The following is a 17,300-nucleotide window of genomic DNA, read 5'->3' on the forward strand; positions in this document are numbered from 1 at the left end:
CACTTTTTCTTAGCAGAACAATAGAGCAAAATAAATTCTCTCATCTCTGTAACCAACAATCCTTACTCTCTCTTTGGTAAGGATGGGTATTTATAGTTTTAGTTAGTACTGTATTCATCTGAGAGAATAACTTCCTAGCACTGAGCTGCACATGCTATTAGACCTTCCTTGATGTAACAGGGCAGCTGCAATGTCAAAATTCCTGCCAAGGCTAGAGAACAAAATCCAGCTTCTGAAATGCTGCAGATTCTGCAAAAGAAGAATTTAGCAGCTCTCTACTGTGTCAGACCGGACATTTTCCAGCCTTATAGCTCAGCTCTACTTTGTAAAGCTTTGTCCATTCATCATTTTGGCTATATGCTTCAGCAGGCAGCCTCAGCTTGAGACCTAATGGACTAATACAAATTTTGAATTCAATAGGAAAGTCATTTGACTTGTGCATAATTCATTGCATGATAAGGGGTAATCAGGACTTCCCAGACTCCTGCTATCTACACTGCTGAAAGCTTGCACTCTGCAGATGGCAATGTATCTGACTCTTAAACCTGTCTGGAGTTCTCCATGTTATTGTACAATAACCCCAACAGAAATACCTGGCTTCATTTCTCTGGATATAATAAATTGTAAAAACCTTCCTCTCCTTACCAAAAAATAAATTCTAAGAGCCAAGGCCCTCATGCGTACAATCTAGGCTCAGTGCTGCTCACCTGCTACAAAGTCACCAAAACCAACAGTAGTCAGAGTGACAACCACAAAGTAGATGGACTCCAAGGCTGTCCATCCCTCGATGTGTTTGAAGATAACAGCGGGAATGGTCACAAAGACAATGCAGCCAGCCAGGATGAAGAGGATGGTAGAGATCACCCGGATCTTTGTTTGGCTCACTTGTTTTTTCTAGAGAATGGACAAAACAAAGGGGAAAAAAAAAGAATGTTATTGGAACTGTATAGTTTACATTATGAATGGCAGATGGATCATGCTGATATCTGTATTTCAATTTCTGTCATTTGTGAGCTTATTAAGTAGAACCCAATCCTTCCTCTCACTTGGTGAGAACCATCTCTGGAGAACAGTGAACTACTATGGTCTGGCCACAGAAAAACGGTGATTTCCCTTTTCCTAGATAGTCACTAATCTATGACAAACATATCATGGCCCAGTACACGCCAGTTCGAGTTCAAAGTATAAAAGAAGGTGTGCATTCACACCACCAAAGATATAAGTCCACACAGCCTCACCAGCCCTAAGGGCTCCATCAGGAATACCAAGACTAAAATGAAAATAAACATTTTTTTTTCTCAAAGAAGAAGGGAAAAAAAAGCTATTTTATTTACTAATAATTCATGCTTTGGGTTTTGCTACTTTATTTACAAATAAATCATGCAAAAGGCTAAGCTTTCTCTGGAATTCCAGCTTGCTTTCTCAATTATGAAGGTATAATATAGCTATTTTTGGATTTCAGGACTTCCCAGTTCACAACAAAAATACAGGCTTTATGTCAAATACCAAATAACCTGAAATAAAATTACCTACACAAATCTGTGTTGGAAAGCTCTTGAACAAATACTGAGCATGTTACTGGATGCTATAAACTGAATACAAATACAAGCAGTGTAAGTGCAGCATTTTACACTCCTAGATCATATAAACTCTCACTTCATTTAGCATGAACTTGGATTTTGTTTTCAGTAACACTGATATAAATCCAGATTAACACAACCAATTCTAACAGATTTATTCCAGATTTTCTGTGCCATACTTAAAGGAATTCAGAATTTAATGAAGTTTCATGAGAAAGATGAAATCTAGTAAAAAAACCAACTTATTATGGATTAATTAAAGTGACAGTATCAATTCTGTATCTGACCTGGAAAAGGACTGTGGAGTTCAGCATGAGTTATGTAATGCCAATGATAGAAAAAAGAGTGGAAGAAATGATGTATAAATCTCTACCAGATATTCAGGACCACTTGTTCCTGAGCTATGAATTCAGTCAAAGGTGTGGTTTTGTATGCTTTTTTTGTGTGGGTTTTTTTTTTTTGTTTTTTTTTTTTGTTTTTTTTTTGTATTTTTTTAATGTAAAAATGGTAACATTGCTAATGAATGTGCATAAAGATCTGACTCATGGCTATTGTGCACCTTGGTCACTTGCACAAAAGCAGAGCAGATGAGGTTCTTTATATTCTTCTTATTCTTCCACTGGTACAAATGAATCAGAAAATTATGGTGAATAAGGACAACGTTTTCAAAGATACTGAAAAGGGCAGAACAGAATGACTTAGAAGCAGAATTACATACTGGAGAATAATGCATGAAATTCAGGATACAAGTGAAAAGGGGAACACTTTGTAATTAAGCATGCATTCTGAAGACATTCAAAGTGTAAATACTATAGACCCAAAAAACGCTAAGGCACAAATGTTGTTATAGTAATCCCATATCAAAAAAGGTTGGTTTGCATGTTTCTCCTGTGGATGGATTTGGCCGTGCTATATCCATACAAAGAACGTCATAGTGTACTGCACATTTTCTGAAGAATAAGGAAATGGCACTTCTACATTCCAGTTTTGGCACAGTTATATTACATTGGACTATATTAGCCTAAACACTGCAGTATTACACTGTAACAAGTCATTATTAAAATACATATATATATATACTACATAGATACATTAAAGGGTGAAAAATCTGAAAATGTTCATGCCTCAGGTTTTGAATTACATAGTCTGAAAAATTAAGCTTGTACTTTCACAAGAAGAGAAAAAAAAACACATGGGTTCTGCAAAAGAAATTTTTTTCCCTCAGGACTGTTCATAGGAACAGACATCACTTGTTGATACCTTTGTTCTTCTTCAAGCCTTACGTCTTAATCACCATGATATAGAATTGGTGGTTTTCCACTTGCTTGCTCTTCTGATGAACTTACGACTGCTTGTATTAACTAAACAGTGATCCAACTTTAAAATAAGGGAAACGAACAGTTCAGCTGAGTATGGCCTAAAATGTATTAGGTTAGGGCACTCCATAGAAGTGGCACTCCTGCTTTGCTGTAGCTAAGCCAAGCCCAGGTCTCTCATATTCTCTAACCTTCAAGCTGTTATACAAAAGATGAAAATGACCTCCAGATCAGGGTTGAACCATATGCCAATCCTGCACAGTATAAATAGAAGTTAAAGGTCAACCACTTTGTCCTAGTTCCTTAATTTCAGTTTCTCAACAACAGCTGCCACAAGCATAGATATAGATATTTAATTCCAGGTGCAGGGTTGCATGCCACACACCCACACTTTCCTCAAGAAACTGGTTTTGATTTTCCCATTCAGCATGCAGCTCTCATGAACCACAGCTTTACGAACCCACTTCTCCCCATGTACCAACACAGGGAATTTTGTCATCTGTGTGATTTTCGTGAATCTTACTCACAGAGCCAATCTGTTTAATATACAGCCTCATACTGAGCATCAAATGTGCCTTTTAAAATTTAATCCATATTGTGTAAGAAATGTCTAGGCTGTTGGTTCTCAGAAGGACTATGCTTTATCAAGACTGCTCCTAGCAAAATTTAAGAAATAGAACTAGTTTGTCAAACTAGCAATGACAATTCCTAACCAATAAGTTAGACATCTTAAATACAATTAGCTATTCTTTCTTGTCATTATGTAAGATTATCATCACATGATCTAGAAAGACTTTCTGCCTCTACTTCCTCCTACCCAGCCTTGTCTTACGGATCTCCATAAAAGTACTCCAAATAGACTCTTCAAATACTGCAAGTTTTTGCAGTATTTTGGTATATCTGAAAAAAAGAAAATTAGAACTATCCTATGCCCTCATAGTATATGAATTTCTGAGAACCTTGTGGAAACAATTTTCTACCTGGCTTTACTAGAAAACAAGAATTGTATTTAGGATTCTGACAGAGAAAGAACATTCTACTTTAACAGTACATGCAATCTGGGGCCAAACACCAAAGAACAAATATCTGAGTATCTCCAGGCAGGCTAGCAGAACCTTTGAGCCCATTTTGGGAAATAAATGCTGAATTATCTACAGTAGTCAAAATGAAACAGTAAGAGAGGTCTCTCTCCGTGAAAGGTAGTTCATGTCATAGTGGACTCAGTTAAATGAAAACACTTGTGAAATAGATATTTTCTGCTTTTTTTTTTTTAATATTGTTTAACCAATACATTCTTTCCACATTGATGAAACACATATTTGTGAAACATTCATCAAGTGTAAATAAATTAGTGCCTGCTAATGAGAGAGGCTTCAATTTAAATCCAACTAGAGAAAATCTGAAAAAAAAAAAAAATTAAAGGAAAAATCTAAGGAAAGAGTGGAGTGGTTTTTTATGATATAACAACCCATAAAGATTCATCTCCATTTACTCATGAAGGTATTCATTTCACTCTTAAGGTAGGTAAGAGCTAAACACAGAATCACGGAATATCCTGAGATATGAGCACTGAGTCCAGCTACTGAATCCACACAGAACAACCCAAAATCCAAAGCCTATTTCTGAGCGTGCTGTCCAAATGCTCCCGATACTCTTCCAGCTTTTTGCCATGACCACTGCCCTGCGGAGCCTGCTCCAGTGTCCAACAACCCTCTGGTGCAGAACTTTTTCATAACCCCCACCTGACTCTCCCCTGACACAGCTCCATGCTGTTCCCTTGAGTCCTGTCACTGTCATCAGAGAGATCAGTGCTGCTCCTCCATGCCCTGTGATGAGCTGTAAGGCTGCCATGAGGCCTCTCCTCCACTCTGGACTGAACAAACCAACGGGCATCAGCTGCTCCTCATACATCTTGCTCTCTAAATCCTTCATCATCTTTGTGGCCCTCCTTTGGACACTCTTTGAATAGTTTTATGTCTTTTTTATACTGTGGTGACAAAAACTGCTCACAGTGCTTGAGGTGATGCTGCAACAGCACAAAGTAGAGTGGGAGAAAGATTTGAATCATCTTGCTTGTATTAATTAAAGAAACTGGCAGGTTGCTTTAGTTTCAAGCATTCTCATGGAGAGACCCTTATCAATGAAAATTAGATCTTCTACATCTTCTCCATCCACAACTGTTACTTTGCTTGCCTTTTCCCTTTTTTTCTATTACATACACTGTGATTTTACCAGTATAAGATCTATCCAATAATTCTAGAAGTTAAGAGAAAACTATTTTTTTTTCCCCTCAGGTCCTACACAATCTATGCTGATTAACAGGATTCTTCCATGGCTACTGTCTTTTTCAGGTAGATTAACTTATTTACAAATGTTCTGACCTGCTCAGTGTCAACAAAAGGACCAAACAAGGTTCTTATCTTCCCAGACTGAGACAACAAAGATGACAGATTCATTGAAAAAGGAGTAAATTATTTGCCAAGTACAAAACATTAAGCATGGGACTATAAGATACTATAGTCACTTTTCAGACTAGACAAAACGCTAAATATGTGGCAAATTACACTATATTTCAAATATGCTTGTTCCAAGACTTCGTAGTGTCACCTCTCATTGCATAGAAACTAGCCCAATATACCGTACTACTCAACTATAAAAATCACTGGAACATTTGCTGCCTTACAGTGAGCTCATATGTTACTTCTGTTTTCCAAAGATTTTATTTTCTGAATTCCTGACAAACATCCCCAGGACTTCAAAAAAATTGTTTACCTCTTTGGCTAGTTGAACAGTGTTGTATTTTTAGTGCTAGTATACTGCGCCTTCACAGAACATGCAGTCCTTGTCTCTACACCAGGCACTGCATTTTGGAACATTCCTCCAAAAACATATTTTTTTAACACTTCTTTTGTCCCCTTTGCCTATTGCTAACTTTATGCCCTCTCCCATGCTGCTAAATATTCTTGGAACATATTCTCTCTACCTGCACACTAATTAAGCAGCTTGTCTTCTAAATCATTTCCTCCAGATCAAAATATTTTAACAAAAGGAAGGCAAGTCTTTGTATTCAAAACATGAAACAGAATATCGCATATATCAGTTCCATCCTTTCTTCTGCCACAGAGGAAGCCCTAACTATGTCCATAGCAAAAACATTTTTGGCTAGCTAGTTTAGGTGCTGCCAATAGTCATAGGTTCACAGTGCTTGCCTTTTTGATCAGTTAAATATAAGCCAGCCCTGATCCATCACATGGCACACATCTTAGCAAGGTGCTCTGCCCATCTCAACACAGAGATTGGAACAGCAACAGGCAGTCATGGGTCACGCTGAGTTTTTCATCAGCCAACACTCTCTAATCATTTTCTTCAGGGCTACCCTCCATCAAACATGTTATAATCAATATACTCTTCCTCCTATTTTAATCACTAGGCTATAGAACTTTGCAATTTTTTTATTTAACAAATGATGATGAGTACATTTTTTCTATAACCTAATGGTTGTCCTCCTTTGCTTTGCTTCTTAGAGCAGAAAAGATTTCTTTCAAATGCCTGGGTTGAGTCTGGAAAAGAACTTGAGGGGATAAATGTTTCCACAACAGTCCAGCAAGTAAAGCTGGCTGTCTCCTTTTCTGATTTTACCTTACTGTAATCAGTTCTGTCAGTATCACTGATCTTGAGGACACCTAATGAATAGTCCTCTCAGGACACTGCCAACATGGCAAGCCTGATAAATCCCATATAGGCTGGCACTTGAAATCCCCACTCGGCTATTTTAGGTGTAAGTGGCAATGTTTTGGTACCAGTGGTAAGGAGAGGCCAACTTCATGTAGGCTATGCTTCATGTAGGATGTACTGGGTTCCAGCTGGATCCAACTGTGCCACTGCAATCCAGGGCCAGACCCAGCAGCCAAGATGGTGGCACCTCTGGGAAATAAATATTTTTAAAAGGACAGAAATGCTGTAAAGGGACAGGAGGAGGAAAGAGAGGAGTGAATGAGGGAACAAGGTTGAGAAATGGGAGGTGCTCCATCCCAGAGCAGGTACTTTTGTGGAGCAATTGCAGCCCATGGAAGATCAGCACTGGAGCAGAGGAAAAGAGTGAGACAGAAAAAGCATCAGAAATAAGACACTGTGCACTGGCCCTGCCCTCCTGCACTGCATACTGACACAAAGGAAGGACTGTGATAATAATGTGTGGAGGAGATACATCTGAAATGAAGTGAGTTGGAATGGAGTGAAGTTGAGTGAGCCTGGGGAAGAGGGATGAAAGACATTTCAAATGTTTGTCTTTTTGGGTTTTCAAATACCCTTAGTAATGAAATATTTATGCTAATTTTCATTAAATTAATTTAAATTCCCCAAGTCAAGTACTTTTTGCATGCAACAGTACATGGGGATTTTCCTGTGTTTAACATACAAATTTTCTCTCTCTTGTTTTCCTATTTTCTCCACCAGGGGGAGGGAGCAAGCATCTGTGCGAGCAGCCAGGGCAAACTCACAATATCAAAGCCTAGAAGTAGAATGCCATGCAGCGTATCCAAAATATACATGTGACATTTCAGACACTTCCATGAGTTAAGAATGGTGGTTTGAGCCATTCTACTAGACAAGCTTCTCCCTCATCTAATGAGCTCTCTTGGTGCCTCAGTGCTATTTCAATTCTTGTGCTTTACAAAGCACATTGCCATTGTATCAAAAGAAGATGCAAAATCCACACCCTGTTTCTTAGGTATAGCAAGTACCATAGGAGAAATGGATATTAAAAGCTGTAAGCACTTACATTTGTTACTAAGCTTGGTAGAGACAATCCTAAATACATACAGAACACAGGTCAGGATAAAGAAGGATTTATTTTTTACATAGCTGTTTTTTCCCATAAAACAACACTTCTGCAGGGTGTTTGTCTAGACCCAGATGGAATATGCAGCAAGCTTTTCACAGGGTAGCAGCTTTCTCAAATGTTATTTTTGTAAACTGTTAGGCATGGTTCTTGCTGCAGTCATAATGTAAGTACTGATATTGTGTTATGAAAATACAGAAACTGCTATGGAAATTTTATAGGCTCAGTATATCTCTTTTCTATCTTCTTTCTCTCACAAGAAAACACAGTTAGGGATTTCTGATATGCATCAACTAATTTCATCGAGGTGCTCGTCATGCTACTGAGGAAACAGAAATAACAATAATAAGCTCAAACTTCTGTTCTGGCTGATCTGTATACAGGCCCAGTATATTTTTTATACATGTGGAATAAGAAGGATCCATTCTGCATATACTTTTCTCAGACACTGGAGCAGACAGAGGGCAACAGAGGCTCATGACACAAACTGAAAGAAATTCAAAGGATGCATTCAAAGGCCAGATTTGGAATATGCTGCTTCTTTCCTCCATACGTATGCTCCTTTTTGAACTACAGCTACATTCCCTGCTTCCAGAGAGTGCAGAATGAGTTAATAATGGTTGTTCTGCATCGGTTCCCTTTACCTGAAAGAATTTTAACTTGCTAGTTCTGGTAACCCTGATTTTGATAAGTGCTGAGTCAAATGCTTTCTTCTTTTTCATCCATGCAATTCTGCAATTCGGGGCAAAATTAAAATGCAGTTATGGTAGAGCAAAGAAAAATGCCATATTGCAGCAAGGTTAAATTTATTAGTATATGCTCAGAATCTAACTATGAAATGTACTGAGACAAACTCTTACTCTCAATGAGAGATCTAGTTATCTACAGCACGATGTGGCTGATTTCAAAGACTTAGCAAGAAACAGAAATTTTATATTAGTGTTAGAACTTTCTCCACTTTGTAGGGTGGAGATATTTTGTATTTCTTTTGTTAGCTCTGCTTGGGCTTTGATTTTTTGCTGTTATGTTTTCTGCTCTTCATACTACTGAGTATTCAGAATATTGCCTCCATGTTACAACTTTCTCCCTGCCTCTACCAGCTTTCTTCAACATTTTGCAGGAGCTGCCACTGCTATGTGCTTAGAGTTCATATTCAAAGTTAAAAGGAAAGCAGGAAACACTGTTGAAAGAAAAGAGCTGGCATAGAGAGAGGGATGCATCAAACACTTCGCTTCACGGCTCAAAACATTTCTTGTTGCCACAGTGACGTGTATGTGTATAAGCTCTGGAAATATATGCATACGTAAAATGCATTGGAGCATTGTGATGAACAAATGTGATAGTTTGATAATCCTCAAAGGTGAAGACAGAATACGCAAAGCAATGTGTGTTTCATGGGAAAGATCTGCTTGCATCTAAATAGATTTACTTCCAGTGTTCTCCACTGAAATTAAAAGTTACATGACAATACTAATTTCAGTAGGAGGCAGGCATGTGTAACCTTACCCTCCAGAATAGTGGGTTGGACTCGATGATCTCTAGAGATTCCTTCCAGTACCTATAGTTCTTTAATTCTGTGATAAAGAAGGATCATTTATCTACCTCCCTTCCTTATGAAGAAATTTGGAATTCAGGCTCTGTTTAGAAGTGCAAAAGGTGGACAGGTCTAAAAGGTTTTACAGAGATATCAAGGTTTGTACCTAACTCAGGAAAATATTAAACCTTAAATTGGAAGCTAATTTGCAAGCGTTTGTTGGCTTGCAGGATTAAAGAAAGACATGCTCCACAGCCAGCTGAGGTAAGCTTTAGATTCTGAGCTGATGTTTGGCAGCAAAGGACTTGGGGTAAAAACAAACTTCCAAAAGGTTTGCTGCATTTGGGTTATTTTCCCTGAAGCAAATAAGCTGTAAGCATTTCTAACTGAATTAAATATCCAATTTGTAGAGATAAAATGCCAAAAACAGATATTCCATGACTAGGATCCACAGATTTTGTCATTAATTTTTTATTTCAAACATATCGCCTCAGCACTGTGTAGCAAGTATACTTTCCTGTAACTTAAATGCAGCAGAGTATTTGAATCGAAGAGTGACAACGGTATATTAAAATTTGTACTGCAAGGCAGTGGTTGAACTTAAATAGAATTCACAGACAAATTTATCTCTGGTGAAGAATCATTGCATGTAATGAAGTCACAGCCTGCACCATTGCTCATTTAGTTCATCCACAGGGTTATCGCTTAGCTGTATCTTGCGTTAAGCACTGTGGCGTGAGGACTACTAGAGCAGGTAATGACCAAAAATAAAATAAAACTTCCTGTTCCATTTCCATAACCATAATTAAAGTACTGGCTGGAAGCAGAAAAGAAGATGTGGCCTGTACCTTCTCAAGGTATTTCAGAGACAGGTATTGTAAATTTACCACTGCTGCATTTCATCTTCTTCTTCAACACTGCAAGAGTCGGTGGTCTTTTTGCCAGAGCTAGGCATATTACAGTAAAGTGCCCAGATGGCCCTGGGTCTGGTTTGCTTTACAGCCAAGAAAAGCAGTTAGAAGAACAACTGTTTTTAGGAAGAGCATTGAAGGAGTCCAAGCAGAAAGTAGCAGAAGGAAGAATACTTCTGTAAAGTACCCAAAGACTAACAGTCCTCTTAACGGCAGATAAGTTATTGATGAACTAGAGTCAATGCACTCAGAGTTTTCCAAACTAGAGCACTTATCTAGAAAAAGAAGCCCTGGATTTCAGAAGGACTTCATGTATTTTAACTTTTAACAGTTGTCAGGCTATTTATTAAAAGGACTGAAATACATTTCCACACTGCGTTCTATTGTTTTCTGCTCAATGAAATTCCTTTTCAAGAGGAAGGACTGAGGTGTACATCTATCAAAAGTAGCTCACAATCAATTCCATTGTGGTGGAAGACAGACTGTTTGAATTTTCATAGGCTGAAAAAGCCATTGTGCTGAGGTCTCATTTTCCTGAAGACAGCACATCAGTCTTAAATTTTTATAGACAAAAGATTCAGGAGAGTAACTCCTCAGCACCGACTGTTCTTAAAGATAGTTATTTTTGGTCTAAATAAAGTTCGATGAGGAAGATAAGCTAAAATAAATAGAAGCACAGCATTTGCTAAGTCTGGTGCATCTTGCTCACAATTCTAGCTGTTCTAAATTGTTCTTCCAAGCTGCTCTATCTGCCATGCTCTTTGCATACAGCCTATAGAGATGCTGCAATTCTGGATTCTTACAGTACCTGCATCCCTTAATTTCACTTCTATCATCACCCAATACACAAAAACATTTTCAGATCTCAAATAGAGGAACTGAAAATGAAGTAAAGAACTCCCCAGTTTCACAAGGCACTACAGATGTATTGTTTCCAAGCACTAGTGTATGTCTAGTTTTTTATTATTCTTATGTTTTCAAGTCCACTTTTAGATAAATACACTTCTTGAGAATTATGAAGGACAACTCATTACCAACAGATCTTTTTTGCTAGTATCTCACCATGCATATATCCGTGAATTTAGTGATAACTGACTGCAAAATTTTTATCTGCATCTAGGTTTTGGTTTAAATAATTACTAAATTTCAGAATACTCGGGTTTGAAATGTACATTCAAGTGCTCACATGGTTGAAATAAAGCATACATAAGTATGTACATATATAAACCAATGCCATTTTAATGTACAAGTATCCCTTTCACATTGTTCATGAAACTGTAAATCTCAGCCTGACGCTTCAGGAGTTACAGGCAGAAGAATAGGTAATGAGCTGAGATTTACATGCATTTGCTGTTTCTACTTCTCTTGTAAATCAGCACTGTACAACAAATCTTTTCATCTGTACAAGCTCTCACCAGACAGATTAATTTTTTCCCGAGCAAGTTATTTTGCTGCATCTGGAGCAAAACAGTAGCAGGTTCAAAGAACCAAGTTCCCAAGCAATGAGAGAGGCATAAAATTGCAAAAATCAAATGAAAACAGCTTCAAGTCAGTTCACACTGTGTAATGTTTCTCTCCAAGGTTAAATCACCTTTGGTCCTTCAGTAACAAGGTGATCTTGTGAATGACAATAGAATTTGCATCATCTCTTTCTCAAAGTCATTCTGCAGCTAACTTAGCAACTTCATAAGAAATATTATAATTCTTGCAGTGAAAGGGAGCTCAACTGTAAGTCTACCACACACTTCCTACATTGCTGTATTAGATGCATACCTTGCAGTAGTAGTTTTCAGAGTCTTCGCTCCTACATCTGTAATGTCTGCCTAGGATGGCTGCAAGGCCAGTCAGCTTAAGGCAAGACTCACGTACAACTCACCCACCTGAAAGAGCAAGGCCCTATCTGTCTTGTGTATCAACATCCAGCAAGGTCAACACATTATAGGACTCCGTAACAGGGGCTGCTGATGTGAAGTGGTGAAGAAAGTAAAGTAGCCTTAGCATTCATTCCTTGCTGTGACTTATTGGTTGCAGAATTATGATGAGGGAAGTCTATTCTGAGGAAATCGTGCAATTGCGCCTCCTTTCTACTTCCTGCTCATCATATATCTCATAGAAAATAATTGCAAGGAAGAACCTAACAGCAGTTCCAGGTTTAGAGAAGCAGGAAGGTGAGTAGAGCAGAGACAGGTGGATAGATCAAAATACACCTGAAATTATGGGGGAAAATTTCCTCTGTGAACGGCTGTTTGATTCTACCTCCCTATTCTTCTAACAATATTTTAATGTCAGCTCCATTTAATTTCTGTCATGTTTAACTACTTCTTCCAACTTCTCAGCCTCACTTCTCTTTTAATTTCCAGTTGGCTTCTTCCCTCCAAAACTTTCTATCTCACACCAACTTGTCATTTGCTACAAATCACATTTCCTCTGCCAATGTATTTTCCTGTCCATTTAAAAATAATGTTTATAAATGACTGTTTCTACACAATCTTAATACAGAAGTCCTGTTCCTGCCTGGCTTCTATGGTCTCAACGTGGTAATAACGTATAATAGAATGCAATTAGATCCACTGTCTTTATTGCAACAATAAGAATTTCTTATTAAATTACAAAAGCAAAGGACTCCTTTCTGGTAGCAGAATTTTTATATTCATCAGACATTTCGTTTTGGTGGAAATGACCCAGGAAACTGTTAGTCTGAATTCTGAACACTGGAATTTCAGCTCATAAGTCTTGAGTCATCTTGGAATAATACTATGTACATGCACCACTGATTTGAATTTCATACTCTCTCCTGACAGTTCTGTCCAGAGACAGAATACCAGCAGATGGCAGATTGATCACTGCTCTAGCTCATTCCTCTGTGAAAGCTCTTGAGTGTGATAAAAGTAAAATAGAATTAAAATATTAAAAACACAGCTTTTTAATCTTACAGAAAGTAACAGTAAATAACTCTATATTAAAAACAAAACAAAAACAAAACCCTAAGATAGGATATTTATAGTCTCAGTGAAGTTTTAGCAGCTACTGTAGTAACACGCTGACATTGGCTAGTAAGGAAATGAAATAGAACTTAAAAGAGATTTTGTTGATTTCTGGTATTATTTGATTAGATGTCATGAAGTAGAGATTAAATTTTCCATCAGTTTGACATAACTTTATATGCTCAGAAATGAAGGTGTCAGATTTTATTAACAAAGTCAGAGTGCAAACTTTTCAACATCATATATTCACAACTGTGTATAGGCTCTTGCTAGGTAACATCACTAATTTTCCTATACATTTATCTATTAACTATATGTCAAATTTTGAATGCAATAAAAACAACTGCAAATCCTGAATGATTTCCTATTTTGCCTAAGCTGTGATCTGAATTTCAATTTCAGGCTTTGAGAACATTATCATCTAAAAGCTTAACATATCTGCTAAAAAAATAACAACTAATGCTGGTATGGGTCTGCAAGATACAGAGTACAAAGTGATGGATGCCTTGCAGGGAGCAGATGGGGGTTCTGATTTATGGCATTAACCCGGTAGAGAAGCAGAACAGGAAATCTCTTACAGCTTCATTGGACCAGTTACTCTCCTCTACAAAGTTTCTTTCCCCTGAGTTGTTGCACTCATTTTTAGATAAGGAATTCATAAAGATAAATCCTGTAACCGGTACAATAACAAAAGAGAATAAAGCAGCCAAAAATCACTAAAAAGAATTTTATTCTCTAAGAGAAAGAATAGCTAGGATAGATCTAATCTACCCAGAAAGGCAAACAACAATGTTTAGGAAGGTAAACCTTTAGAATTTGCTTAAAGAAAGCTTCCCAGTGGCTCAGTGGGATTTCTACTTCTGCCCCACTCCCATCCCAACTTCCAACAACAACTGTTTTTTCCTGTATCTTTTTCCAGGTTCAGATAAAGCCCATTGCTGGTTTGCTTTTTGGTGGAAGGGGGGAAATGCATGTAATTTCCATAACACTTACAGGTCTTTCATATCTGGAGCGCATCATTTCTCAAGAGATCAACAGGCAAACAAGTTCTTTAAGCTTAACACTGGAAAGACAGGCATCAGATGTCCCTGTTCTGATAATTTTCATTCAGTGAATTATGGTTTGTTTACAGACACACTGTATTTCTACACAAAGTACTGTACTTTCTAGATGCACAAACTTCAGTGGAGAAGTCTTGCCACCAACCATGTTTCTGACTGCTTATTTACATTCCTGTATGGTCATCAATGCCCTACCTGCTGTACTGCCTGGCTTGTCCTCAGCACCGCTGCAGTAAGCTAGAGCAGTGAAAGGAGTCTTCAAGACTAGGAAATGCTCCCAGCAGTTTCACTTTACATGCTAGAAAATCCTGAAGTCTTCTCAGGAGCATGATGTGCCCACACTCAATGTCTGCATCTGTACCAAACTGCAAACTGAGGGAAGATCTGTCTGGTTATGGTCATCCGATCTACTTCCAGTTAAGAACTTGTTACAAAGTCTGAATAAAGACTATCTGAATCCAGCCTATATTTAACTCAGGATAATGACAGTGCATTCTGTAGCTGTGTACTCTGGAGCGCTACCCTTTCTATCTTTAGATGCTTTCAACCTCTGTGTGTATAGAACAATCTAAAAGAATGGAGTTTGTTCTGCTGTTTATTATAGAAACAGCCTCTGGTCATTCATAAGATCGCCCCCACATGCAAGGTAACAGCACTGTTTTTATGGTTTTATGCCACCTTTCAACGTATATTTAATTTCTATATTGTCAATGCTAGCTGAAAATGATTACAAAAAATATCAATTTTTCAATTAAATGTTGAGTTTTTACTTGATTTTCTCAGATGAGCTTGGAACACAGTTCAGCACCGAGCCCAGATATTGAATGATTCATGAATATGTAGTGCATTTAATGACCCTGTACATACATTTCTTTAACCATCACATTTGTGTCTAAGTGAGAACAGATTTGAAGATAGTTTCTGTCCAGGTTATTGAAGATAGAATCATAGAATACCCCAAGTTGGAAGGGGCACAAAAAAGATCACCATTTCTAACTCCTATATCAGTGTAATCAGTAGCTGAATAGGGAGAGTCTGTGCAGGGGATACTTTGATTTATGTCTGTGACCTGGTTGATGCTTATTTACTTTTATGAAGCAGCATTATTACAATAGGAGAGACAGCATAAATTAGCCAATGTGTGATGTTCAGGATTCCTCTCTGAAGTCCAGTACAGTGCATCCCTTTCCTAAAAAGATACGTGAAAGTTCCTGTTTTCCCAAAGCACTGTTTTGCAGTGAAGTACTTCCAACCCTCCTTAATCACAGAGAAGTAAATAGTTATTTTTCTGGTTATCTACACATTGAAATAGTGGCAACATTACTTTTATAATCAAAACATGCAGTGGCATGTGTCCAGCTCCTGTGCTGAAATATTCTCTCAACACTCTGGGTGTAGTGCCTATTTGATAAGACCTTATGAAGTTCCTTCCTCAAATGTACAAGCTGGACTGTCCCAAATTGCCCATGATCTTCTAGAGAGGCAAGAACCCATTAGAATGGGCAAATAATATGGGTAAGTAGTGAATGCAGCCTTAGAGACTCAGCTACAAGGCCTGCAGGTGCAGACTGTAGTACTGTTTTTAATTTCTCTTAATTGTTTTAGAAATTGGGTTATTAGAACTGAGTGGGGGGCTCACAGTGCAATTGCACCATAGATTTGTGCAGATACAGAAGGATCTTTTCCATCTGGTTCTCAGCCCCTTTGCTGACACTCTTACACTTCTTAACCCCCACTAGGTTTTGCAGTTATCTTCAAAGAACCAACCACAATAGAAAAAAAGTAATCCCAAGTCCCTCTAGGAGTAGTGAAATACAATTGTCATCTCTGACTAAATATGTTAGAATTTCTTTCCTCAAACTAAAGAACTCAGCATTATTTTGCGTTGCTAACACTAGATTTCATTTATCATCATCATTTTGCACCTTTCATTTTAGTTATTCTGAAATATCTAGAGATGCAATTTGCAGACTCTGTCATGTGTAGATTCTGTCATCTGCATATTCATCTTCTTGTCTGAGTCACTCCAGACCGTTCCTGTCAAAACTGTAAGATTCCAACAGGATTCCAGCTGATTCACACTGATGCCCTACTCCTAATCTCCATTTCTCCTTCAGACAGTTACTGATGTGTGAGATCTTCTCTCTTTCCTTACCACAGCTTGATTTTCTTATACCCTTTGATGAGAAAACTTCTCAAAAGCTTTTAGAAATGCAGTATATAATACCAATAGATACTGATACATACTCAGTGAGCCTCCAAAAGATTTGTGAGGCACACCACTCAATATTTTCTTAGCTCTTCTAGTGCCTTCTTAGCCTACATTTGTACCTTTATAAGTATTCTGCAAATTTTAGTGTCTTCTCTAGTTGTAGTGGGTTGCTTTACGCCCACAAATATGTTGAATTTGAGTTCCTCATGGAGACAAAGTAAGAAGACTTACACATTGAATAATAAAAACTACATGTAGAGCTAAGCTTTGCTCACTGCTCATAATTAAATCAAGAGCGGTTGCTTCACTTCTGGATTGTCTGATTAGTTTCAAACATACATGGTTTCCGATTATGCAAACAAAACATATTAATAATTTATATAGATATTATCATTATAATGATTATTATAATTTGCAGTAGCTAATAATAAAGTATTGTGTATATATATATATATGCATATATATAAGGAGTAAACATATCTTGGGGATATATACATTGCTTTGGAGGCTCTCAAAATACCAAGGAGGAAAAGGAATAGTTTCGATGATTATAAAAAACAAGCAACTGCATTAAATCAAGGAAAGAAAGGAGTACTTTGAATACCAAAACAACTCCCATTATGTTCTGAAGAGCAATATTCTGTATTAATTATTAGTATCAGCATTCATCTATGAATCTCAAAATATTTCAAATAGGACATGTGTTATTTTTATTTGTAAACTATCATGCTGACAGTTTAATGGTTTTGTCCAAGTCACCTAGAAAGGCAGTAGTACAGTTGAGAATTAATCAAAGACTTTCTGACTCACACTATAACTACTGTACTTTTGGGGGAGCAGAAGCAGTCTGGAAGGTTCCAAG

The 17,300-nt window shown here is 37.6% G+C and overlaps 1 protein-coding gene across 1 annotated transcript in view; it reads right to left on the reverse strand.

Moving 5' to 3' along the window:
- Window positions 1-17,300, reverse strand: part of KCNK10 (potassium two pore domain channel subfamily K member 10) — a gene marked incomplete at both ends in the record, with an annotated part of 55,634 nt that overhangs the window by 4,864 nt on the left and 33,470 nt on the right. Inside the window, one exon of the mRNA XM_079536820.1 lies at window positions 708-894. Coding sequence (XP_079392946.1) covers window positions 708-894 — 187 coding nt within the window. The remainder of the gene's footprint in view (window positions 1-707; window positions 895-17,300) is intronic.

The sequence above is a fragment of the Tetrao urogallus genome (genome assembly GCF_951394365.1).
Source record: "Tetrao urogallus genome assembly, chromosome: 6".
NCBI classification, from domain to species: Eukaryota; Metazoa; Chordata; class Aves; order Galliformes; family Phasianidae; genus Tetrao; species Tetrao urogallus.